Source organism: Cnephaeus nilssonii, assembly GCF_951640355.1.
Source record: "Cnephaeus nilssonii genome assembly, chromosome: 12".
NCBI classification, from domain to species: domain Eukaryota; kingdom Metazoa; phylum Chordata; class Mammalia; order Chiroptera; family Vespertilionidae; genus Cnephaeus; species Cnephaeus nilssonii.
The window spans coordinates 72,034,947-72,060,054 of NC_137083.1; the positions used below are offsets into that span (position 1 = coordinate 72,034,947).

The 25,108-nt window shown below is 40.3% G+C and overlaps 1 protein-coding gene across 3 annotated transcripts in view; it reads right to left on the reverse strand.

Moving 5' to 3' along the window:
* The window catches only part of MET (MET proto-oncogene, receptor tyrosine kinase), a 158,581-nt gene that overhangs the window by 32,575 nt on the left and 100,898 nt on the right, over positions 1–25,108 (reverse strand). For all 3 annotated transcript variants that reach the window (XM_079786107.1, XM_079786106.1, XM_079786105.1), the window contains 6 exons: positions 19,448–19,608; positions 15,558–15,660; positions 15,312–15,448; positions 14,456–14,617; positions 13,403–13,502; positions 7,220–7,438 (listed from right to left, as the gene is read on the reverse strand). In XM_079786107.1, the coding sequence (XP_079642233.1) occupies positions 7,220–7,438; positions 13,403–13,502; positions 14,456–14,617; positions 15,312–15,448; positions 15,558–15,660; positions 19,448–19,608 (882 nt within the window). The remainder of the gene's footprint in view (positions 1–7,219; positions 7,439–13,402; positions 13,503–14,455; positions 14,618–15,311; positions 15,449–15,557; positions 15,661–19,447; positions 19,609–25,108) is intronic.

Here is a 25,108-nt window from a genome sequence, read left to right on the forward strand (position 1 = left end):
AATCCCTAGCAAACTGCTACACCGTCTCATATGGATCTTCACAGACTGGTAGGTCAGATATTACTTTGGGAAAAGAGGTCATAAGAAAATACTTCTTTCTAACATGAATCTGGAGTATAAGAAAAAAGAGAGACAAGCAGACTCTATCTTCATACTATTTCTAGGGGCACTACATGTACTCCATTGAACCAGGCCAGCCACACGGGGCAATTCAACATAGAAGCACATAAATCTAATGAGTCACTTTGGGGCTTCAAATGACAACTTGTTGGTTAGGCTGAGGAGGGCTAAGGCATTCACATATTGGAGGGGACTCAGGGAATGATGAAGAAAAAGATGAAAGAGCTGGAGGACTTGATTTATGAGAGAATGACTAAAATGTGTCTTGCTTGCTTAGAGAGTACCAGCAGCTGGGGGAAGGGAGGAACACACTGCATTTACATTTCCCATACTCCCGTTAGGCTCAGGACCTCCTTGGATGTTGCATAAAGCAGGGGTCCTCAAACTTTTTAAACAGGGGGCCAGTTCACTGTCCCTCAGACCGTTGGAGGGCTGGAGTATAGTTTTTTAAAAAAACTATGAACAAATTCCTATGCACACTGCACGTATCTTATTTTGAAGTAAAAAAACAAAACGGCAAAAACACCCGCATGTGGCCCGCGGGCCGTAGTTTGAGGATGCCTGGCATAAAGGCTTCTTTAAAACAAAAAGAGATCACACAGCCACACAACGGAACCCCTTTTCATCTGTGCCTGCCACGGAACACAGGATAAGCAGTGACTTACATAAGAAATCACTATTAGCTTTGTATGTTCAGTAATTACCTTAAAAGTCTACAACCCAAGATATCACCTGAGTGAAACTGGCAGCCCACTACCCTATAGCAGAGGGGCCTGTGTCAAAAAAAAAAAATAGGAATAGTTGTAGGCTACTTTTTATCGTTTAAAACAAACATAGCTTTATGGAGCCGTGGGAAAAAGGTATATTTTTAGAAGTTTTATCAGTTACTTTTTCATTATTTAATACTAGAGGCCTGATGCACAAAAATCCATGCAAGAGTAGGCCTTCCTTCCCCCAACTGCCAGCATCGGCTTCCCTCCAGCACCCGGGACCCGGGCTGCTGCCCTCCTCCGGCCACCCGCAGGCACCCGGGACCTGGGCTGGCTTCCCTCCAGCCCCAGCTTCAACAGGAAGAACATCCGGAATGATGCCCAGAAGACGTCCGGTCTAATTAGCATATTACCCTTTTATTATTATAGGTTAAGTATTATTAAATAGAAGAACACACTTACAAAACTGGTTCAGTTTTTCAGTCACTGAAATGGCAGTATATGAGTTTTAAATAAAGCAATATACTGTAGAAGAAACTTTCTGGTCTTTAATCCCCTACACACACATAGCAATTTAGAAGTATAATGATCCCATTTTATCTTGTAAAGACATCTTCCTGAGGTAGCTGTTATTGTCATTCCTGCTTTACTCTTTGAGAAATAAGGTTCAAGAAAGGACTTAGTCATGAAGCAAATAAAATTCCATTCGATACAGTATCTCCTTACCATCTACTGTGTGTCAGACACATTATTTTTACTGAGAATATAAAGATAAGAGTGTCTTCCTCTCACTGTAATGTTAAAATGAATGCCTTTCTAAAGTGAAAACTACTCCCAATATATAATATCAGGATGATCCTCGTTCCCTTTTCTCTCCAACTCTGGTCAGCTGTGACACGTTTCCATCTAGGATTCAGGCCCGGGACCCATGTCTAAACTGTTTGCAGAATAGAGCGAATGGGAGTGGAATTGGTTAGGATTTGAAAAATAACATTATAACAGAAGGGGTCTTACAAGTTCTCATACATCGTGGTGGCCACAAGACTGAGTCTGGGAAAGTAAGCTAAGGCAGGGAGGGGCAGGGTACTAGCGGGACTCATCCAGGCAACAGTCCAGGGAGATGGGCAGAAGAAACTAGTGAGTTGGTGGTGGTGGCTGGGGGCGAGATTTATACTTTATCCAGAGGATGAGTCCCTCAGCTTAGGAATCAGGTCAAAAAATCCTCATAGAAAACTTCAAAACTGAGTCTGCAGAATGTGAACAGGCATATGGGGAGAAAGTTCCTAGGTCATTTGAAATAAGCTTGGTGAACCAAAATTAAACTGGTTTCTTCACAGATGCTATCTCCATGCCACATCTATAATAATAAAAGCGTAATATGCTAATTAGACCATACAGCCCAATGACCTTCTGGACAACATTCCGGACATCCTCCTGGACGAAGCCATGGTGGCAGGGGCTGAGGCAGAGGCAGTTAGGAGAGATCAGGCAGGCAGGTGAGAAGTTAGGGATGATCTGGCAAGCAGGCAGAGGTGGTTAGGGGAGATCAGGCAGGCAGGCGAGCAGTTAGGGGCAATAAGGCAGGCAGGCAAAGTGGTTAGGGGTGATGAGGCAGGCAGGTGAGCGGTTAGGAGCCAGCGGTCCCAGATTGCGAGAGGGTGCAGACCAGGCTGAGGAACCCCCTCCCCCCATGCACGTATTTCGTGCACTGGGCCTCTAGTCCTATATGACAAAAGCCTAATATGCTAAGTGTCTGGTTGGCCGTTCAACCAATCAAAGAGTAATATGCTAATGATATGCTAAGGCAGCTCAACCACTCGCTATGACGTGCACTGACCACCAGGGGGCAGATGCTCTGACCTGTAGGTTAGCTTGCTGTTGAGGTCCGGCTGATTGGGACTGAGCGAGACAGGCCAGACATGCCTTGGAGCCCTCCTGCGGTCCCTTCCCGGCTGGCCAACCTCCCGCGTCCCTCCCCGGCCCCACACAGGAGCTGCCCCCTGGTGGTCAGTGCACTCCCACAGGGGGAGTGCCGCTTAGCCAGAAGCCAGGCTCACGGCTGGCGAATGCAGTGGTGGTGGTGGGAGCCTCTCCTGCCTCAGCTGCAGGCGAGCAATAAGGAGCGAGGGGTTCCGGACTTCAAGAGCCCTGGACTATGATAGGCATGTCTGACTGCTGGCTTAGGCCCGATTTCTGGAGGGGTGGGGAGATCAGGCCTAAGCTGGCAGGTGGATATCCCCCAAGGGGTCCCGGACTGCGAGAGGGTGCAGGCTGGGCTGCGGGGATCCCCATCCCAGTGCACGATTTTCATGCACTGGGCCTCTAGTGCATTATGTATATAAAGAATGCATATTAACATGTACGGTACAGGGAAATAGTAGTTTCTGAGTACCTTCAGTAAGAATAGATCTTGCTATGGGGACAAATGACCTCTAAGAAAAGAACTCTTCACCACCATCCTGTCTGGAGCTAGAACTGGCCTCACAGTGGTTGTGGTTGGGATTGGGCCTATAGTTGCAGGTAAAATCATCAGAAGAGGGAAGAAGACAATCGTTGGCTGGCTCTGGGCAGCTGATAGACTGTGTTATCTCAGAAATATGCCCCCTTATAGATGCTTCTGATGCCCAAACACTGACACAGGCTTCTTCCTGACTCCCCCGTCTTTGTTCTTGTGCTCACAACATCAGAGGCCAAGTTCCTGCTCCCTGCCTTAGCTGGTGATCCTGCCTCCTTTTTCCTATTTCAACTGACTTCAGACTGGGCTTCTGAAGCATCCCTATAACCATATATACAATATGCTCCCAAACAAGACAAACCCCCAGGGAAGTGTCAGGCAGTCCTTATTCCAGCATTAAATACTGTACTTCTCTAGTCCCACAAAATGTGCTCATACACAAAGCAACACAAAACTTGATTTTCAGGTATTTTGTAAAGAGTTTAGAGCTATTTCACTTAGAGAACTGTATAGATTTCTACATACCGTATGACAGAAAAGTCGGTTATAAAAGGTATTTTGGTATACATGAAATAAAAGTTAATTGAAAAGCATTGTTACTTGGTGGAAAGAAAACCAATTTTGGAATCAAGAAACTTGAGTATGAGCCCTAGTTGACTCAAGACAAGTCACTGCATCATTAAAACCTCCGTTTACTTATCTGAAAATGGGAAAAATCATCACTGACTTCCCAAAACGTACAGGTCCACATGGATCTCAGGTGAAATAATGTATGCCAAAGTACTGTATATTAATTAAAGTGACACACAAAGTGAGCTGCTCTGACATAAACATTGTGCTCTGGCGTGGACTCCCAGAGAGATGTCTACTTGTGATGACCACTGTCCAGCACTGGTGCTGGCTGGCTGAGGCCTTGCTCACAAACCTCCCAGGTTGATGGGGTTTCTCCTTTGTTCTAAGGGGCGACTGACTCTTGGTCTCTATTACATTCTCTGAATCCACACTTGGCCAACCCCCTTCACCATGGTGTAGTCACTGGGCCAACAGCTGACTGAGGCGATTCTTATAAGTAGGGCTGGAAACCATCACAGTCTCTTTCTTGGTAGCCAAGGAATGCTCATATGCATGGCTGCTGGAGGAGCAGGAACTCTTCCTGACAATAAAAAGGAGTAAATCCTGCTCTATACACATGATGCTCCCCGTGGTGCTTTCACTGACGGAATACATACTCCACACTTACGTTTTGAATGGTAATTGAATAAGCACTTTAAGTAAAATTGTGCTTATTTATCCTTTCTTTTGATACAAACAGACCACTGCTTGCCCAGAGGAGGTCTTTTCTTTTCTAATGCTTTGCTGTCCTTTGTTTCTGTCCTAAGAGAGGCCGAGGTTTTAATGTGATCAACTTTAGAGACTGACAAAGGGTTAAGTTGCTGTCACACAAATATTCTCTTATACTTTAGATTTCCTCTTGTACGTAAGGAAATTGAAGTATGGGAAAAGACTCAATCATGATACCAAAACAGTCTCCCTAAACTGGCCCCTTCCCCCCAGGTTGCCACTTTGTGACATGACAGGTGCTCTATGCTTGTTAGAGAAAAGAGGCATTCTGTACATAAGCAAAGGAAGAAAGCGTTTTGTGCCTGTTTCCAGAGACTCTGTGGGCCATGTTGGGAACAGCTTTAAAAGGCTGAGGAGGATGTCAAGTCATATTTTTATTGGTCCAACAATTTTGTAAGACATTGAAAAATGGGTATTTAATTTACAGAAAAAGAAGTTTTCTCCATATAAGACTGTGCTTGGACGAATAGATAAAGAAGCATTTATCTCTAATCCTTCCATCATAGACACAGGAATGAAAAAATAGAGTTTATCTGGGCATAAAAATATTTGCAAATAATCCTTTGTTTTCATCAAGAAAAACCAAATGGAATCTTTCAAACGACAAACACTGTAATTGTTGAAAAGCAAAAGGCCACACTAGATCAGTTTAATTGAGAAAAAAAGAAAGATAAAAGCTTTTTCTCCCTTTATAAAACTAATTAATGAAGCAGATGAAAGAGCTTCATTGTGGTAAACATGTCGCTCACTGAAGCAGGCCTCCATTTAATTTCATTCTGGGCTTGCTTAATTATTGTGCAAAACACAATTGCAAGGTTAGTAAACTTATATGAGTATGAACATGTGCATGGGTTTAGCTGGAGAGAAAATCTTGTCAAAAAAGAAGAAAAATTTCAGTTGAAACGTATGATGATTTAAGAGAACTTATATTATACCTAAACAAGAACTATCCTATTCTATTACTTTGTGTTTGTTCATATTTGCATCCAGGCTATCTTTTAGGGAAAACATTATGATTGTCTAAAAACAACATGTTGAGCCTGGCCACTGTGGCTCAGTTGGTTGAGCATGACCCCATGCACGAGGTCACCAGTTCGATTCCTGGTCCTGCCCAGGTTGGGAGCTCAATTCCCCTCTCCCTTCCTCTCTCTGAAATCAATAAAAACATATTAAATATATATACAGACAGTCCTTGGGTTATATCAGACTTGACGTACATTGTTTCGTGGTTACATCGCCATTTCCCATTTATTTATAAAAAAAAAAGTTCGGTCATTTCGACATATGTACATACATATGTGCTTTATGTTTTTTATTATTTATTTACCACAAGTAAAGGTCAGGAATTGTTTTCTTTCTTTAAAATTTTTTTTTCTGTTTCACTTCATTACTGCTGTGTATGAGCTCCATGTGAGTGACATGTAGGTGGGTTCTGACTTACGGCAAAAATCGCGTTACGTTGCGCCTTAGGAATGGATCTCTGATATAACCAGAGGACCTACTGTATATTAAAAAGCATATTAAAAACAACATGTTGAAGGATAAATAGTTTCTTGTTTCTAGTGAAAGGCTATATATATAATTAAAATCTTGATCATTTTGCCTGTTTTATTACTATTAGAAGTAAAAATGATTGAAGCGACATAACAGTGCTGTATTCTAGTCACTATTTCATCACTTGTCAAATCACTCAACCTCTTTGGGCTTTACTATTCTTTGTTTGCCACAGCCTGGAGTAGAAAAGATAATCTGTTATTCTCCAATTACCTTATAGTTAGAGGCTAATATATTCCCAAGGTAGAGGAAACCCAGCTCCATTTATAATTCACATTAGAGATGACTATTCCCAGACACAAAATTGCAAGCATTTAAGGAAGTACAGAACTACAATTGATGCATTTACTCTCATGGCGCTTAACTTTTATCTTATAACTAGAGGGCCGGTGCACGAAATTCATGCACAGTCCCTCAGTCCGGCCTGCACCCTCTCCAATCCGGGACCCTTTGGGGGATGTCTGACTGCCAGATTAGGCCTGATCCCGAAGTTGGGCCTAAACCAGCAGTCGGACATCCCTCTCACAATCCAGGACCGCTGGCTCCTAACCGCTTACCTGCCTGTTGGCCTGATCCCCCTAACTGCTCTCCTATGCCAGCCTGATCCCCTTAACTGCTCTCCCCTGCCGGCCTGATTGCCCCTAACCACCTCTGACTCGGCCCTGCCACCTTCGCTTTGCCCGGAAGGCCATCCGGTCTAATTAGCATATTATCCTCTTATTAGTATAGATGAGCTCATTTTGGCACCCAGGAAAATACATACAGGACACTGACAGGATAATGCATCACAGGCAGCCTATTTAATGGATTTGTGTCCCACATTTGCTACTTTTTAATATAACACAAAAAAGAGTTGTTAAATGCTTCATTAGATAGCAGTTCATGATTATACTAACCTTTTAGTCCTAAGCCAAAAAAATGTATTTTTCAGAGCTTAGATAAGATAATGATCAACCAGTACAACAATTCTATTCACATAGCTATGACGTCAATTAAGTGCTAGTTGATGATTTAAGAGGATATTTTAAGGATTTCTTACCTTAATTTCCAGTACATTTTCATTGCCTACTGAGATCATCACTGGCTTTTCAAAACGCTTAAAGGTAGGATTATGTACATAAATGAGATCGAAGTATTTGGAATGAATCCCATCTAAGATGAAAAAGGCTTTAGTTTTCAGGGGGAGTTGCAGATTCAGCTGTTGTAGTGAAGGAGTTGTACAGCAGATTATCTCTGAATTAGAGCGATGTTGACATGCCTATAGTAAGACACAATTACCCATTATAAGCAGGATATGGCTTGACAACATCAATAGCAACTTTCACATTTCACTGTTTCAGGCAATCAATTGAAAGGTATAATATTTGGACTCACCTGGGCACCTCCAAACCCAGCACAAGTAACAGCCATCTGCAGACAGCTTTGTAGTTCATGCTGGGTGGCCCCTGGCAGAATAGAGGTGCAGCTGACCTTGGGGCCCCAGAGCCAATGCACCTAGTGGACAGCTTCAGTCCAGGTTGAAGCCTCACCACACAACTGCCTCCACAAGTGACACACTCAAGGGGTGGACTCAACTGGCACCAGAGCCCCACTGAAGTAAGTCCTGCTCTGTGGGGTAGGCCCCTGAACAGTTCATCCTCCACCATGGTTGGAGGTCAGTGGCTGAAGCCTGGGGGCAAATCCCTCCCCATTGACATGCCAACAGCAATCAAGGCTCAACTAAAAGAGGAGGGTGCTAACATGGGGGTGGGGGGTGCACCTTGAGTGCTTAGCTTGAGTGATTGGGGAAGATGTGCCACTGGACCCTACAGAACACCTACTACATTAGGCCACTCTACCAAGCCTAGGAGATGTAGCAGCTCTACCTAATACATAGAAACAAATATAGGAGGCTGCCAAAATAAGGAGACAAAGAAACATGCCCCAAATGAAAGAACGGAACTAAAAGTCAGAAAGAAAAAAAAACACCCCTAAACAAAATGGAGATGGCAATCTACTAGATGCAGAGTTCAAAACACTGGTTATAAGGATGCTCAATGAACTTAGTGAGGACCTTGACAGTATAAAAAAGGACTAGTCAGAAATGAAGGATACACTAACTGAAATGAAGAGTAATTTACATAGAATTAACAGTAGAGTAGATGAAGCTAAGAATCAAATCAGAGATCTGGAAAATAAGGAAGCAAAACAAACAAACAAACAAACAAACAAACGAAACACCCCCAATCAGAATAGCAAAAAGAAAAAATAAATAAATAAATGAGGATAGTGTAAGGACTCTTTGGGACAATTTTGAGAGTACCAATATTTGCACCATAGGGGTGCCAAAAGAAGAGAGAGCAAAATATTGAAAACCCATTTGAAAAAATAATTATAGTAAACTTCCCTGCCTGGTTAGGGAAATAGATATAAAAGCCCAGGAAGTGTAGAGAATCCAAAACATGAGGAATCCAAAGAGGCCCACACCAAGAGACATCATAATTAAAATGCCAAAGGTTAAAGATAGAGTATCTTAAAAGCAGCAAGAGAAAAGAAGTTAGTACCCTACAAGGGAGCTCCCATAAGACTGTCAGCTGTTTTCTCAACAGAAACTTTGCAGTCCAGAAGGAATTGGCAAGAAATATTCAAAGTGATGAAAAGTAAGGACCTACCAAGATTACTCTACCCAGCAAAGCTATCATTTAGACTCAATGGACAGATATAGAACTTCCCAGAAAAGAAAAAGGTAAATGAGTTTATCACTACCAAACCAGTATTATATAAAATATTAAAGGATCTTCTTTAAAAAAAAGAAAAAAAAAAGAACAACACATACATATCTATTAATAATTGAAACTAAAAACAAAATAAATGAACATACACAACAGAAAGAGACTCATAGATACCGAGACCATTTTGATGGTTGCCAGATGGGAGAGGGGGTCGGGGGATGGGTGAAAAAGGTGAAGGGATGAAGAAGTACAAATCGATTGTTACAGAATAGTAATGGGGATGTAAGGTACAGCATAGGGAAGACAGTCAATAATATTCTAATAAGTATGTATGGTGTCAGATGGGTGTGAGATTTATCGGATGATCACTTAGCAATTTATGCAATGTCTAATCACTGGGGTAGTACACCTGGAACTAATATAATAATGTATGTCAACTCTAACTGAAAAATAAAACAATAATTAAAAAAAGAAATATGTAATTTTTGAAAAAACACACACACCAGCATTTAACTTTGTAATGTTGAAGAACACATATTTGGAAACAAAATAGAAGCAAAGTTATCTAAACAATGCAGCCTTCAAAGAAACACAGAACTTTACTTGCTCAGAATCAACTATGTTGCTCTATCTGAAACTGGCTCAACCCTCCATCACTTTATTTTTCTGAAGAAGAAAAGGACAGTCTCCTGGAAGGACCGTTTTCTTGTCTGTGAAACAGCCACGACAGAGTGGGAGTTGAACTTTGTGCCATTATCTCACAGCTCTAAATCAAGTTGTGAGAATCAGGGCAAAATCCTTACTTGGAAACTCAGTTTCCTCATTTAGGAAGTAAGATTAAAATGTCATTAACAATGTGTGATACTACATGGTAAAGTGCTTTGTCAACTGCTAAGCATCATACAGTTCGCATTATAATTAGCTATGTAGTTAGATCATTTTACCAGTGTGTTTTAAGATATCAATTACTGAGTGCCAGGTTCTGTGCAAAATACTTTCAAGGTAGGTCTCATCTAATTCTCACAATAACCTTATGAGGTAGGTGCTCTGATCACCCTCATTTTATGGATGAAGAAGCAGCTTTTTAAGCTTACATCATTGGACCAGGTCACACAGCTTTGCGTGGCAGAGTAAGGAACATAAATCGTAGGCCACTGGCTCCAAATTCACTGTCCTAACTTTCATGCGACACGTACTGCTTCTTGCTCACGCGACAGTCTTTGCTGGTAAATCTTTTCCTATGCTCTCTATTTTACAAAGGCTTTGCTATTATTTTTCCATGCCCTTTCATCTCTCATCTCTAATCTTCCCCATTTGGAATTCTGATTTATGGAGAATTGGAAAATGTGGTTTCCTCTTGATTGTGCTTAGACTAAATCAGTAACACGAAGTGACACATTTAAGATTAAATGGTTGCAGCCCTGGCCAAGTGGCTCAGTTGGTTAGAGCGCCATCCAGATATGTCAGGGTTGGAGGTTCAGTCCCCAGTCAGGGCAAATACAGGAAGCAAATGGTGAATACATAAATAAGTGAAACAACAAATCAATGTTTCACTCTTTCTCTCTCTCTCTTTAAAATCAATCAATAAATATTAAAAAAAGGTTAAATGGTTGAGATTTTTCCCTCCAAGGAAAAGACAAACAAGCAACAACATCCCTTAGATTTATTTTTCTTTGATAAGTAGAGTTGGAGATAAACCACTTACTTATGCCCAAAATAGAAAACGGACTCAGGATATACATAAAAAGCACAAACAAGCTTGGCCAGTGTTGCTCAGTGGTTGAGTGTTGACCCATGAACCAGGTCACTATTCAATTCCTGGTCAGGGCACATGCCCTGGAGGCAGCCTATAGATGATTCTCTCATCATTGATGTTTCTCTCTCTCTCTCCCTATCCCTTCTTTTCTCTGAAATCAATTAAAACATATTTTTAAAAAAGCACAAACAAAATTGGATGATATTTTCTTTTAAAAATAATTTTAAAAATCATTCTACATTTAAAGTGTATGCTGTAAGTAAATACAGAAAACAGATAACTATATTATAAATAAAATCATTTAATTTTATCTTAAATTCATATTATAATGCTGAAAGCAATTTATTCCTATCATCCTGAAAATAGAAATGAACAATTTTACTGCTACCACAATAATTCTCTATATAACAACAAGAAATTTGAAAACTATACAATAAACTGTTGGCTTTTGAGACATAATGTACATAAACAAATTAATATACATTTTGTTGAGTAGGTGATTAGTATTTTTATTTTTAAACATTTGAATTTATTGGACTTAATGTTATTGTGGCTGGATCAATATGTCTAAACTAGGGGCCCGATGCACAAAATCCGTGCAAGGGGCTTGGACCACGCAGCCCCGGCTTCGTCTGGAAGATCATCAGGGCGGTCGTTCTACTGCTTGGTTGATTTGCATATTACACTTTTATTATTATAGGTCAGACCTGACCAAATGTTTTAATTGTTAAATAATGAATGAGTTCAATTAATCATGGTCAGCTTCAAATTCTATAAGCAGAGCGAACATGGAAGGAATACATCTCTTTATGAAGTAGTTTTCACAAACAATAGTCAAACAGACTCACTGAATTTTTCATTCTTGTCCAATTCTAATGCATAGTTCTATTGTACTAGGAATATGTTTGTGGATAAAACAACAGAAGTTCACATTTCCAGATATGTAAACAGAATTTTTATCTTCTACCACTGCTGGGACATGTCACTCTTATGTCACACACATAGGAGGTTTTTAATAAATATTTGGTTACAAATGAATGAAGAAAGCTAAGAGGGGCTCTACCTGTTGTTAAAACGCTGGTGAGAGATAAGGAAGGAAATTTAGCCATATTTTAATAACAGGCATAGTGTAAATTAGATAAACTAATAATTTCTGAGATTTCTACTTTAAAAAGTCACATGCCAACGCCAAAGAAGGTTAGTGTTATTCTTATCTGGGTAATAATGTTATATTTGGCTGTGAAGAATTGGTGTCCCTTAAATTAATAGCAGCGGTATTCTTTGTGGCCATGTGTGAGGACTGGTTTCAAAGCTCTCTACTTCATACGGTGACTCCCTGGAGTATAATCTCTCAGGAATATGATAAGAATCTAATAATACTCTCTAGAGGTGATGCAATGTGGCTGATTGAAAAGGTCAAGAAAAATTTCATTTGAGGTGACCTTATTGTTTGGTGATCTGGCTTGACATTTTTAGCCCCAAATTGGTTTTTGTAATTAAAGAACATTGTGGCCTTAGTTTTCAAGAAATATCGGATGGGTAATCTAAAAGAAAGTGCTATAATTCAATCTATCACCTGCCCAATCAAGGCCCTGCTTGAGAGGGGGCACTGGGAATTTTCATGCTAAGTGAGTGCACAAGCCCAACTAGATTATGATATTTTATATGAGAGAAAAACAACGAAAATGTGAAACCTCTGTAAGTAACTCCAACTTCCTTTAGGTCTAAACTAAAATTACCATTGTAATGTGACCTGTATAAATTGTTAGGACAAAATGGGTCCATCACTTTTAAGGAGGCATTCAGTTAAAATTTTGATTGGCTTTACAAATAAAAGAAGGACAGGTGGAGAAATAAGAAAGAACATACATACTCTAGGACATATGCATTCTAATGCTCTTTCTCATTACTTGGTAACATTCTAACAAAGGGACAAGAAGAACGGCAAGAAGTGAATGTAAGAAAACATGTGTGCCTGCTGCTTAGAAAGAAATGGGTGTTACTGCAAGACTGAAGACTTTACCCATGGGTTTTATTAGAGCAAAAGGGTTGATGTTCTATGGTGCATTAAAAAAAGGGGGGGGGGGAGGAACATGCAATGAACTGAATATTTGTGTCTCCGAATTCATATGTTGGAACCATAATCCCCAATGTGACAGTATTCGAAGGGCCTTTGGGAGGTAATTAAGTCATGAGGGTGAAGTTCTCATTAGTGCCCTTGTAAGAAAAGACTAGAGAGCTTCCTTTCTCTTTCTCTCTACCTCCCATGTGAGGTTACAATGAGAAGGTGGCCTTCTGCAAATGTGGAAGAGTGTCCTCACCAGACACGCACATGTGCTAGCACCTTGATCTTAAACTTCCTGGCATCCAGAACTGTGAAATAAATGTTTGCTGTGTCGGCCATCCAGTCTATGGTATTTTTTTTGTAGCACCCATAGCACCCTGAACTCACTAAGACAGGAAATAACGGGGTTTGTATTTGTACCGACTGTCTTTAAAGACACTGCCTCCAGTGAGTAATCATCCCTTGTATCTAGACATTGTGTGTGTGTGTGTGTGTGTGTGTGTGTTTTTACAATGCTATCCTAAGACTATATGATTTTAGTTGTTGGGTGAGAAATGCTATTTGGCCCACACTGCAAGGAAGGTAACTAGCAAACATTAAAGTCAAACTGAAATGTTCTATGAACCATGAAAGCCAGTGGTAGAGGCCAGACGCAGAACTTGAAGCACAGCCATCGCTCAAAGGACTTACCACTGTGAAGTTCTGTCCTGCTTCACGCACACTGATTACCATCCTCAGGACACTGACTGAATTCAGGTTTTTCCCAACACCGGTTATGGTGCTCCCACCACTGGCAAAAGGAAATAGACAAACAGCAACAGTGAGAGGTTTTCCCTACCGAGTATTTAAAGAGAGTTCAGTTAAATCACATGTAGTGATTGTAAGTTGCTCCCAAAGCCTAAGTCCAATGGAAGTTCAGTGGTAAGGGTTCTTTGGAAACAACTTGTTTACCTTGAAAATACTTTTAAAATTCACATTTCATAAAATGAAGAAAATGCATTTGTCTTTTTATTCACCAAATATGCAAAAATAATTTTTTTCTCTCTGAAAATAAACAACAAAAAACAAAGAAGTGTGAACTTAACTATTGTTACTATACTGACAGAATTAATGGAAACAAGGCAGACTGAAGTGGGTCGAATGAGATGTTGATTCAAAGGGACTCTAGGGAAAAGCTGTATGCAAAGCAGGCAGGAGAAAATACACTGAAGAATGGGGGAAATAGTGATGATTCCACTTTTGAGCACTAAGATTAGTATAGAATTGACATGTACATAACATAAGTACATAAAAAGTACATTTTACTGAAATCTATTAAAAAATGTAACAGAATAGGATAAAATGTTTCTTGGCATGAACTAGTATTAATAAAGTCAAACTGTATTCAGGACAAGAATTTAGTTTTCACTTCTGAATTGGAAAGGCAGCCTTCAAAAGAAATGCAAAGATAAAACCACAATTCCTCTTGACTACTCAATAGCCAAATCATTCTGATGTTCCTTCCTTTCTTTTTTTAAAAAATATGTTTTTATTGACTTCAGAGAGAGGGAAGGAGAGAGAGAAACATCAATGATGAGAGAGACTCATCGATCGGCTGTCTCCTGCATGTCCCCTACTGGGAATCAAGCCCGCAACCAGGAACTGAACTGTGACCTCCTGGTTCATGGGTCGACACTCAACCACTGAGCAACACCGGCTAGGCTTATGTTCCTTAGTTTTATGCCCATCAGAAATTTTTCTTACCTAATAAAAGATTTGGTTGGATGAATTTTATAGACAATAGGGTCTTCCTGGTAACTGAAGCTGTCAATCTCTCTGTTGGCCAAGTCAATTTTCAATTTAACAGGAAACTCAGTTGGAGAGTTTTGGGCTGGGGTATAACATTCGAGAATGCTATCTGACACGCTGTATAAAACACACACACACACACACATACAATGAAGAAAACAAACTTTAGCTATTAAAGATACATATATCTGAAAATTACATCCATAAATCAAAAGGATATCACTCAATGACTCCTAAATAGGAATTTCCTGATGTGGTCTAGATAAAAGATCTTTCTAATGTAGGCTGTTCATATTTGACTAGATTCTAAATTTAGTCTTGTTTGAGCAAGCCTAAACTTCAAAATTTTAGGATTTTAACGAACTATTAAGGTATCCTTTTTGGTATTTGATTAAACTGTATTATTTCAACCCTAAGAAGCAAAAAGATAACTTCTCTCCAAACCCAGTCTCCCCCATGTTTCTCACCTCCCCCCAAAGTGAGTCTAATTGTAAATCTTGATGGAAATATTTATTGTATTTTATTGTCAATTATTAGAATCTCACAACTCATAGCAAAGCTAGGATACTAAGATAAAACAGGAGAGAAGGTGAATGGAAAACTTAAAAGTGGAATTAACCAATAAGGGAAGGGTAGAAGACTGAGCAAAAGGGAGTAGATGGAGTTGGGAAGGAAGGAGTTTTATCAGCAGGAGAGTGAATGATAAATATCTTGGATTTTTCCCATTAAAAAAGCATAATTTTCCCCTGAATTGTTAGATGTAGATATTAATCCTACATGACCGATGCAACAAAAAACAGATTTACAACACCTTTTTAAAGTACAGGTTTTTCCACCAATTGAAACGTGTCTAGAATTCCCACTGTTAAGGTATTTTCCAGTTAAAGTAAGTAAAGTGCCACCAGTCTTAGGACCATAACTTGGGGACATACTTGTTATTATAGGATCCTGATGAGAGATAAGAGGAAAAAAGCAATGTAAGTTGTTAGTTTTATAACTCTAAGAAGATTAAGTAACAATTAAATATCCTACTTCATGAGAAAAGTAATAAACTTACCACGTAAGAAAATGTACTGTATTGCACTGTCCCTCGACCATTTGAAATAATTATGGACATATTGAAATGTTCATTCATTGCAGGACCAACTGTACACTTTAACCTGGGAAAAAATAACCCCGAAGAGTTTAATATGTTACATGTCCAAAGGAGGCATTTTCTGGTTTGGCTGTTTTATATGAAGGGACATAAATGTGTGAGCTGACTACTCTGATTAGCAAGCAGAGTAGTCAGCTCACACATTTGTTAAACCTTATCAATGCAGAATTCACAAATTTGTTCATAAAAATCTAAGTCTCAGTCTATAAAATTGTAGGCAACATGTTTGGCATACTTAACAAATAGTATTTCAATAGCTTAACAATGGCTAATGATAAATAAGCCAAATCTCTTCATTGAAGAGTGCCAACAGGTACAGTTCTGTGATTACATGTGTTTATTTAAATCACTTAAAAAAATAAAATTGTGATAGGTTTTCCATAGGATTATTTTTGAATAATCTTATAGTCCTGAAAGATTATAATTTGTTTTATTAAATAAGTTTTAAAGGATCAACCAAGATGGCGGCAAAGGTAAACAACTAAACTACCGCCTCGCACAACAATTTCAAAACTACAACTAAAAGACAAAATGTCTACCACCCAGAACCACAGGAGAGCTGGGTGAGTGGAAGTTTTGCAACTAAGAAGGAAAGAGAAAGGAGCACAAACACTGAAAAGCTGAGGTACGGAGGCACGCGAATCGGGCTGGTGGCAGGCGATTGGGCGCGCAGTTTTTCTTCAACCCAAAGGGAGACAAGCTCCCGATCACTCTGAAATCCAGTTTCTGGAGACACGCGGGGGACCCAGATGCCTATGGGGAGAAGCTGGACTGTAGGCCATCGGGTCGGAAAGTGAGAGTGACTTTCTTGCAGAGGTGCACCCAGAAATCATTGTTTACTGCGCTGGAGCACGGGACATGGGGACTTGGAAACGCGGAAAGGCAGAGACAGCTGACGGCAGCCATCGCCGTTTGCCATGCCCTAGCCTAGTGATGCTCTGAGACCCCGCCCCGCCCTGCCCTGAGACCCTGCCCTGCACATTCTACAAACCTGCCCAGGCTCCACACAGCGGCTTTTGCATATAAATGGCCTGTTCTGTGGAAGCTTAATCAAATAAACTGCAGCTCCAGTCAGACTGCTCCAAAACCGCCAAACCCCAAGCAAAGAGGAGAAAACTGTAGTTCTTGCTGTAGCTCCTGCTGGGTGGCTTCAGACAGTAGCTGACCTGCACCCCATTGGAGATCCAGAAACTAGGGTATCTAGTGGTTGGTGTGAGACGACACCAGATTTCAACTACTCTCATAAGGGACATATTCAAGAGGCAGACTCAGTGAGCACCAAAGCCCTACTGAAACAAGTCCTGCCCCATAAACGTGTCTCCAGCACAGCAATTCTTCTGTTATAGACACAGCGGGTCCTCACAGCCAATTGGCCTGGAGGTCAATTTCTCCCAGTGACACCAACAACAATCAAGACTTAACTACAACAAGGCTGTACACACAGGCCACAAAGGGGTGCACCAAGAGTGTCCACCTCAGGTAACTGGGAGGCTGACCCATTGAACCAATAGGACAACTAGTACACAAAGCTACCCTACCAACTCAGGGAAGCAGCGAAAATGAGGAGACAAGAAAACAGATCACAAACGAAAGAAATGGAGGAGAACAAATGACTGGACATAGAGTTCAAAACCACGGTTATAAGTTTTTTCAAGAATTTCCTGGAAAAGGCCGATAAATTTAATGAGACCCTCGAGGATATGAAAAAGGACCAACTAGAAATTAAACATACACTGACTGAAATAAAAAAATATTATACAGAGACCCAATAGCAGACTAGAGGAACTCAAGAATCAAGTCAAAGATTTGGAATACAAAGAGGCAAAGGACACTCTTCCAGAGAAGCAAGAAGAGAAGAGAATCCAGAAAGTTGAAGATAGTGTAAGAAGTCTCTGGGACAACTTCAAACGTACCAACATCAGAATTATGGGGGTGCCAGAAGAAGAGAGAGAGCAAGACACTGAAAACCTATTTGAAGAAATAATGATCGAAAACTTCCCCCATCTGGTGAAAGAAATAGACTTACAAGTCCAGGAAGCGCACAGAACCCCAAACAAAAGGAATCCAAAGAGGACCACACCAAGACACATCATAATTAAAATGCCAAGGGCAAAAGACAAAGAGAGAATCTTACAAGCAGCAAGAGAAAAACAGTTAGTTACCTACAAGGGAGCACCCATACGATTATCAGCTGATTTCTCAACAGAAACCATGCAGGTCAGACGGGAGTGGCAAGAAATATTCAAAGTGATGAATAGCAAGAACCTACAACCAAGATTACTCTACCCAGCAAAGTTATCATTCAGAATTGAAGGCCAGATAAAGAGCTTCACAGGTAAGGAAAAGCTAAAGGAGTTCATCACCACCAAACCAGTATTATATGAAATGCTGAAAGGTATTCTTTAAAAAGAGGAAAAAGAAGAAAAAAGTAAAGATAAAAATTATGAACAACAAATACATATCTATCAACAAGTGAATCTAAAAGTCAAGTGAATTAAAAATCTGAGGAACAGAATAAACTGGTGAATATAATAGAATCAGGGGCATAGAATGGGAGTGGATTGATAATTCTCAGGGGGAAAGGGGTGTCTGTGTGGGGAGTACGGGAGGAGACTGGACAAAAATCATACACCTATGGATGAGGACAGTGGAGGGGAGGTAAGGGCAGAGGGGGGGGTGGGAACCGGGTGGAGGGGAAATATGGGGGGAACAAAGGAGAAACAATTGTAATAATATGAACAATAAAGATTTATTAAATTAAAAAGATAAAAATAAAAGAAAAAGGAAAAAAATAAGTTTTAAAGAAGAGAATGAATTATTTCACTTTTACAGGCCCTAATTTATAATGCAATGAATATGAATTTACAAGGTAAATTTCTAGAATTAATTTGTTAGGTCATTAAGCTAAATGACTATGACATTAATGGATATTTCAGTCTCAGTAAAATGAATAGATTTCGACCTTTATGTAACCCTGAAAGGACTTCTCTTAGGTATGAAATAACCACCTGATGGACGAGTTTCAACCATAAAACTGTACATTTTTTATTGTTACTGTACAATAACTAAAAATTTCTGAATTCTTGTACATTATGGGATGTACAGATCTCGTAGAAAGTACGTGTAGAAGAGAGCAGAACAAGCACAGGTCCTGGATAGGAATGCTGAGCTTGAAGGCCTATGAGTCACCTCTTACTGTTTGAATGATCTTTCTCAGTTTCAGGAATCACCTTTGTGAAATAGGAATGATATTGCTATCTCCCGGGATTCGGAAATGGCTAAATGAGATACACTCCTTACATTACAATGCCAATAAATGTCAGCTGAATGTAAATTTAAACTCATCAAAAAGAGTCTCAAAAATGTGATCCAGCTATCCTATTACTGATGTTATATAGTAAATTTAGAAGAGAGGGCACATATTGAGCTATTTACTGATTTTTATAGAAAGAGCCATTGGATACTATATTTGAATACTTTAAAGATGGAGTGACTCCAGCCAACCAGTGCTTTCAAATCTACCCAGACAATTTCTGAAGAGCTGTTACAAAACCGCTGAAAACTCCCAAACGCTGGATTCTTCTTTTTTTCACCTAGATACTGTCAACTTTCTCTCTCCTTAATTCTGGTAGTAAATAAGATAACAACAACAACAAACAAATCCAAAAGGCATGTGACAGACCAAGACTCTTAAGAGATAAATTTTTAGGGACATTTTTTTTACAGGCATTCATTCAAAAACAAAACCTGTTTTCCAACCACACTCCAGCAAAGTATTTTAGGATCCTTACATATTTGTTGTACTCTCACTTAGGGCCAAGGTACAGCTCTCATTTCCAAGGAGAATCCTGGTTTTCTTCACATCAAATTTACTATTCTTCCTGAATCCGAAGTCCCAGCCACAGATGGTCAGCGTTGTCCCCCCTTCCAGAGGGGCACTAGTTGGGAACACCTACAAGGACAATATAGAACTTAAAACCCCCAATATATTATCTTTCATATGGGTAGAAAACAAAATATGTTTGTTCAGATAGTCTGAAATTCTTGCATTTTCCTACTACCTAAAAAATTTAATTTTAATTAAAGAAATAATGGTCAGCCTGGCTGGCATGGCTCAGTGGTTGAGTGTCGACCTATGAACCTGGAGGTCACAGTTCGATTCCCCGTAGGGGCACAACCCGGGATTGTGGGCTGGGTCCCCTTTGGGGGATGTGCAGGAGGTGGCTGATCGGTGATTCTCTCTCATCATTCATGTTTCTGTCTCTCTCTCCCTCTCCCTTCCTCTCTGAAATCAATAAAAATATATTTAACAAAATAATGGTCACAAACGTCAGAGTATCTGAACATTATAACGATCTGACATGCTGCTCTGGTTGGTGTGGCTCAGTTGGTTGGAGCTTCATCCCATGCACCAAAAAGGTGGCAGTTTTGATTCCCAGTCAGGGCACATACCTAGGGCAGCCGATCCATGTTTCTCCTTTCTCCCTCCCCTCCCCTTCCCTCCCCTCCCCTCCCCTCCCTTTATCTCTCTCTCTCCTTCTCTTTCTCCCTCTCTCCTCCTCCTCCTCCTCCTCCTCCTCCTCCTCCTCCTCCTCCTCCTCCTCCTTCTTCTTCTTCTTCTCTCTCTCTCTCTCTCTCTCTCTCTCTCTCTCTCTCTCTCTCTCAAATGTATGGAAACATGCCCTCAGGTGAGGATTAAAGAAACCCCCCAAAAACAAACAAACAAAACACACACACGTTGTTTTCAGGCAATCCAGAGACGGACAGAGAGCAGACTCAGCGTGGGTGGGAATGAAGGGCTTCTGGGGCTACTCTGAAATGAATTCGCCTTCTAGGAGACCTCGGGGCTAAAGACGACATGCTTTGGACCCAGACTTTTATGCTTAGAACTCTGATTATTACTCCTTCAGGGGCCTCCCTGAAACTGCTCAAAACACCTTCATGAGCCCTAGAAGCCAAGCCCCAGCATAGGCCTTGGTCTGTGTGCTACACTCTGGTTGCTATGCACCCAGAGAAGAAAGGCACACAGTAAAAATATCGCTTTTCATATTCAGTGCTTTCAGTTGCATTCAGCAGCTTTCATAATATCAAACACATGGATGGTATTCAATACATATCTGCCATTTATTTATAAATCATCTACTACGTGCCAGGTAGCAATGCATGAGTAAGTGAATCTATTTCTTTTACTTGTTAACTCACATTTATTATTGGTTTGCAACTTTTCTGTTTGTGCCAGTTGGTTAGTTGATACACTCAGCCTTTAAAAAATGATGTAATATTTAACACATTCAATATATTATTTGTATTAGAAAGAGACGAGAACAGAACTGGAGAGAGCCCCAAATGTGATCTGCGTTGTAGTAATGTTTCTAATGATCTCTCTTGGCATTATTTTACATCTCATTGCTAGGACTGTTCCTGCCCCATTGTTCAATGTTAAATAAATAAAAGGTTCATTTTATTCTTGCAGGTGTGTGAAAAGTAAAGTTAAATTTATTAATAAATACATTTACCACATGACCCAGCAATCCCTTTTCTGGGTACCTACCCGAAAAACTCTAAAATATTTATTTCCAAAGATTTTGCACCCCTATGTTCACTGCAGTGGTCAAGACATGGAGACAATCCAAGTGTTCTTTGATCAAGGACTGGGTAAAGAAGTTTGGTACATATGAGTGAACACTACTCAGCCATAAGAAAAGATGAAATTCTGCCATTTGTGACAACAAGGATATACCTTGAGAATATTTTGCTAAGTGAAATAAGTCAGTCAAAGCTAAGAACCATATGATTTTACTCATATGTGGGATATAAAACTGAAACTCATAGATACAGACAACAGTATGGTGGTTACCAGAGAGAAGGGGTGGGGAGGTTATTAAAGGGGAAAGTGGGCCAAATATATGGTGAGGAAAAATAATTTGACTTTGGATGGTGGGCAAACAATGCAATATACAGATCATGTATCACAGAAATGTATACTTGAAACCTATGTGATCTTATTAAGCAATGTCACCCCAATGACTAAGAGATTTTTTTGATTCATGTAACACACACACACACACACACACACACCCCAAAAAACTTTGGCGACTGTAATATAAGATAGCATTAGGCTCTTAGGAAGTCTATAAGATAATGGTTCTTAGACTAAAACGATGAAAACAAAACACATTTCCAAGTTAAAAATAAGCTTCTCCTCAGCAGTTTTGTGACAATCGAGAAAGGAAATGCTCTTTTGGGGGGTCATATTGTAAATTGTGCTGTAAAGTACAATAGTGGGAAAACAGCACCACTACAGAGACAACTCAGAACGGTGTTTGTTTAAGGCCAGTTAGTGAAAATCTGAAAGCGATTCTTCACCATTTACAAGGGCTTTTAGCAAAATTCAAATTTGCAAAGGTTCCTATCCTTCCCACATAATAACTGCAAACCAAATTCTTAACTTACCTTGTTTACTAACCCCCTTTAAAGTTTTAGCTTAATGCTTTTATGATAGCTATTTTACCCATGAAGTCCATTACACAGTTGTGCCTTTCTTGAAAACTTACTTGTCCATGTCTAGCTAAATGAGAACTGCTAGAAAAAAACTATCTGTTTATTATTATGTTAGAAATCCAGCAGGAGAGACTAAGACACCTAACCCTCCGGGACTTTCTTAAGCCTGAGGCGGTCACACAGCTGCTGCTCCCTCTTAATGAGGCTTCCCCATAAAAAACAGCTGCCAAGGCCGGATCCCCCCGCTGGGTCCCCCCTTTCTATGTAAAAACTGAAGTCTGTCACTCTCCATACATCATGACTTTCTATATAAGGCAAAGGGGTTGGGTGATGATTTGAGAAAAACCACCGAGAGGTGTTCAAATGGTGCAATGGAGTTGGATATTATAAAAACTTGGCTAGACAGTCAGGTTTTGAAAGAACAGCTCTACTTAGCTTTTCTCTCCAGGCTGAAATACTAGAGGGGGCATCTGAGGCTTTTCCCTAGCTCATGGTGTAATGTTCACTCTTCCAGGGGAAAGGAAGGAAGCAGTATTGGGCTACCCACCCCTGGACAGAACCAACAATGGGTTGGCAAACTCTGAGTTCTCCTGAAGGGCACAGAATCTCTGTGGGAAGGAAATGAGTGTCCAGCATAAAGCCACAGGGGCCGGGTCTCCCACCTGTCGGAACAGGGGAAAAACAGCTACAAAAGGAGCTAGCCTCCTTTCACAGGTGAAAATGATTCAAATGATCACGTTTTCAAAACCCACCAAGATAATACATGAGAAAGCTAGAAACAATAATAAAAAACCCTTGGAAAATTAAAATTTGCCATGCATCAGTAATGTAAGATATGAACAATAAGGGAAACCAGGTGAGGGGTATACAGAAAAACAACAACAACAACAACCTTTGGAAAGTTATACTTCGTCTCTTTAAAAGGAAAAAAGTCACAAGTATATTGGTGGCAGTGTATTGACTGCATGACCCCTGCCCCTGTAAGATATTGCTGTTGCTTCTTATCTGAGTCTTCTGATCAATTAATAAACTGTTTTATTGTCTCAGTGGGATTGAACTCAATCCTACAAGCTATGACAATTTTATCCTGATAAATTCAGAATATATTGGAAAGTGCTCTTCCTTTTCTAAAGCACTTCACATTGCTCTTTAAGTACAAGATCAGACAATAGGTTAGAAACAAAATAATGGGCTTTCAAGTCTGAAATCTGTCACACGTGGAACTGCCAAGAATTTCAGCCATTGAACATCATGTACCTTGAAAAGCAAGTTAATTTACATTTATTGGAAAGTGAAATCCTATACATTAGCTGGGTTTTGTGCCTCTAGAATTTAAGACAGATAAGAAAAAGACGAATAATCTGTCTTATTTTTGTTGCAGTAAGAATGTTGAATGTCACGCTCTGGGGCAGCATGAAATCTTCCTAACAGCTATGAACCGAAAGGGATTTATGGGCTCAGCTGCCCTCCTTCCCTTCTAACCATACAGCTGAAGCCGCACTGACTCATGCATGAGGCGGAATTGCCAACCAGAGTGTTGGAAAAGGAAAGGTGAGAGAGGAGGTAGCCTCACACATTAGGAGAGATTTTTCTGGTTTCAGAAAATTCTAAAATGTTTACTCTGTTTTTAACCATTTTCATATGGCTTTCATGATGAATAAAAGGAAGCACATTGGGCAAAATTAAGTGTTCTACATGTACAGGTTCTCAACCTGCTCTTTATTTAAAACAGCAGTGTGGCTATTTTTTGAAATAAAATCATTATGATTTAACTGTCTGTGTGCACACACACACACACACACACATACACACACCACACTGCTCATATCTCTTTCACGGAATAGTTGAGCTTAGTTTTCTAGTGTCTCAAATTGCCAAGGCTGTGTGTTTAAAAAAAGTATAAAATTACATGTAGTTTTAAAAGCATATTAAAGAACAACAAAAAAAGCATACATAAACACTACAGTATAGATGGTTTTTTCACTATCTTCTAGTTTATTCTCTGGCTGGTCAAGCTAAGTCTTAATAATTGTGTCACATCCAACAGGAAGTGATTTGGTTTAAAACTTAGTCACCCCACACAAATCGTGTCCCAAACCATAACTAAATGAAAACAGCTACGCACTTGGGGGCAGTTCCTGTTCTGACTTGTACGCTTTGTTTACTTGGGCTTGAACCAGGCAACCAAGACCTTTAACTTGAATCTTTCACAAGGACCGCTTACTAAAGTCCAACTGTTCTTCATGCAGCAGAGAAAGTACACACTGGGTCCTCACCAGGGAAGTATTTTCAGGCAAAACGTGTTTGGATCAAGACATCTTTTAAAAGTGCCAGGGAGATTTTCAAAGTACCAAATATATACTTAAGAAACTAAGGCAGCAGAGAGAGATGGCGGCTACAATGCCATGGCTGAGGTCCACCGCTAGAAGCTAAATTCTCTAGCAGGAGGCACTTTGATCTCGTTTGAGACTCTATCTCCCCAGTGGCTAAAATCGTGCCTGCTGTGTAGTATGTAATATGCGTTCAAATATTTTTGGAGTAAATTAAAGAACGAAATGGCTCACAGTGTAGATTTTACTACGGTCAGCAGCTGCACATTTATGGCTCTTCCAGGACCTTGGAGAGAAAGGTGCACAGCCACCCCTGGGAGTTTACCATCTTCTTGCCCTGGGAAGTAACCTCTCATCTCACCTGTGATGAGACAAGGCCACCATCTCCGGAGTCAGACAGGAAGAAACCTGTCCTGTCTGCCTCAGAATGGCTGTGATCTCTAGCTTGCATGGCTCGGTGTAGGGTTGTGGGTTATGCCCTGAGCAGACCTCTGTGTGCGGTAGAGGCTCACGTCTAGGCACCTGGCAGATAAAGTAGGTGGTGAGGACTCAGAGTGGGGGAGTCAGGAGGGAACAGGCTCCAGTGTGAGGAAATGGGGAGCTGATCTACATGGCACTAAG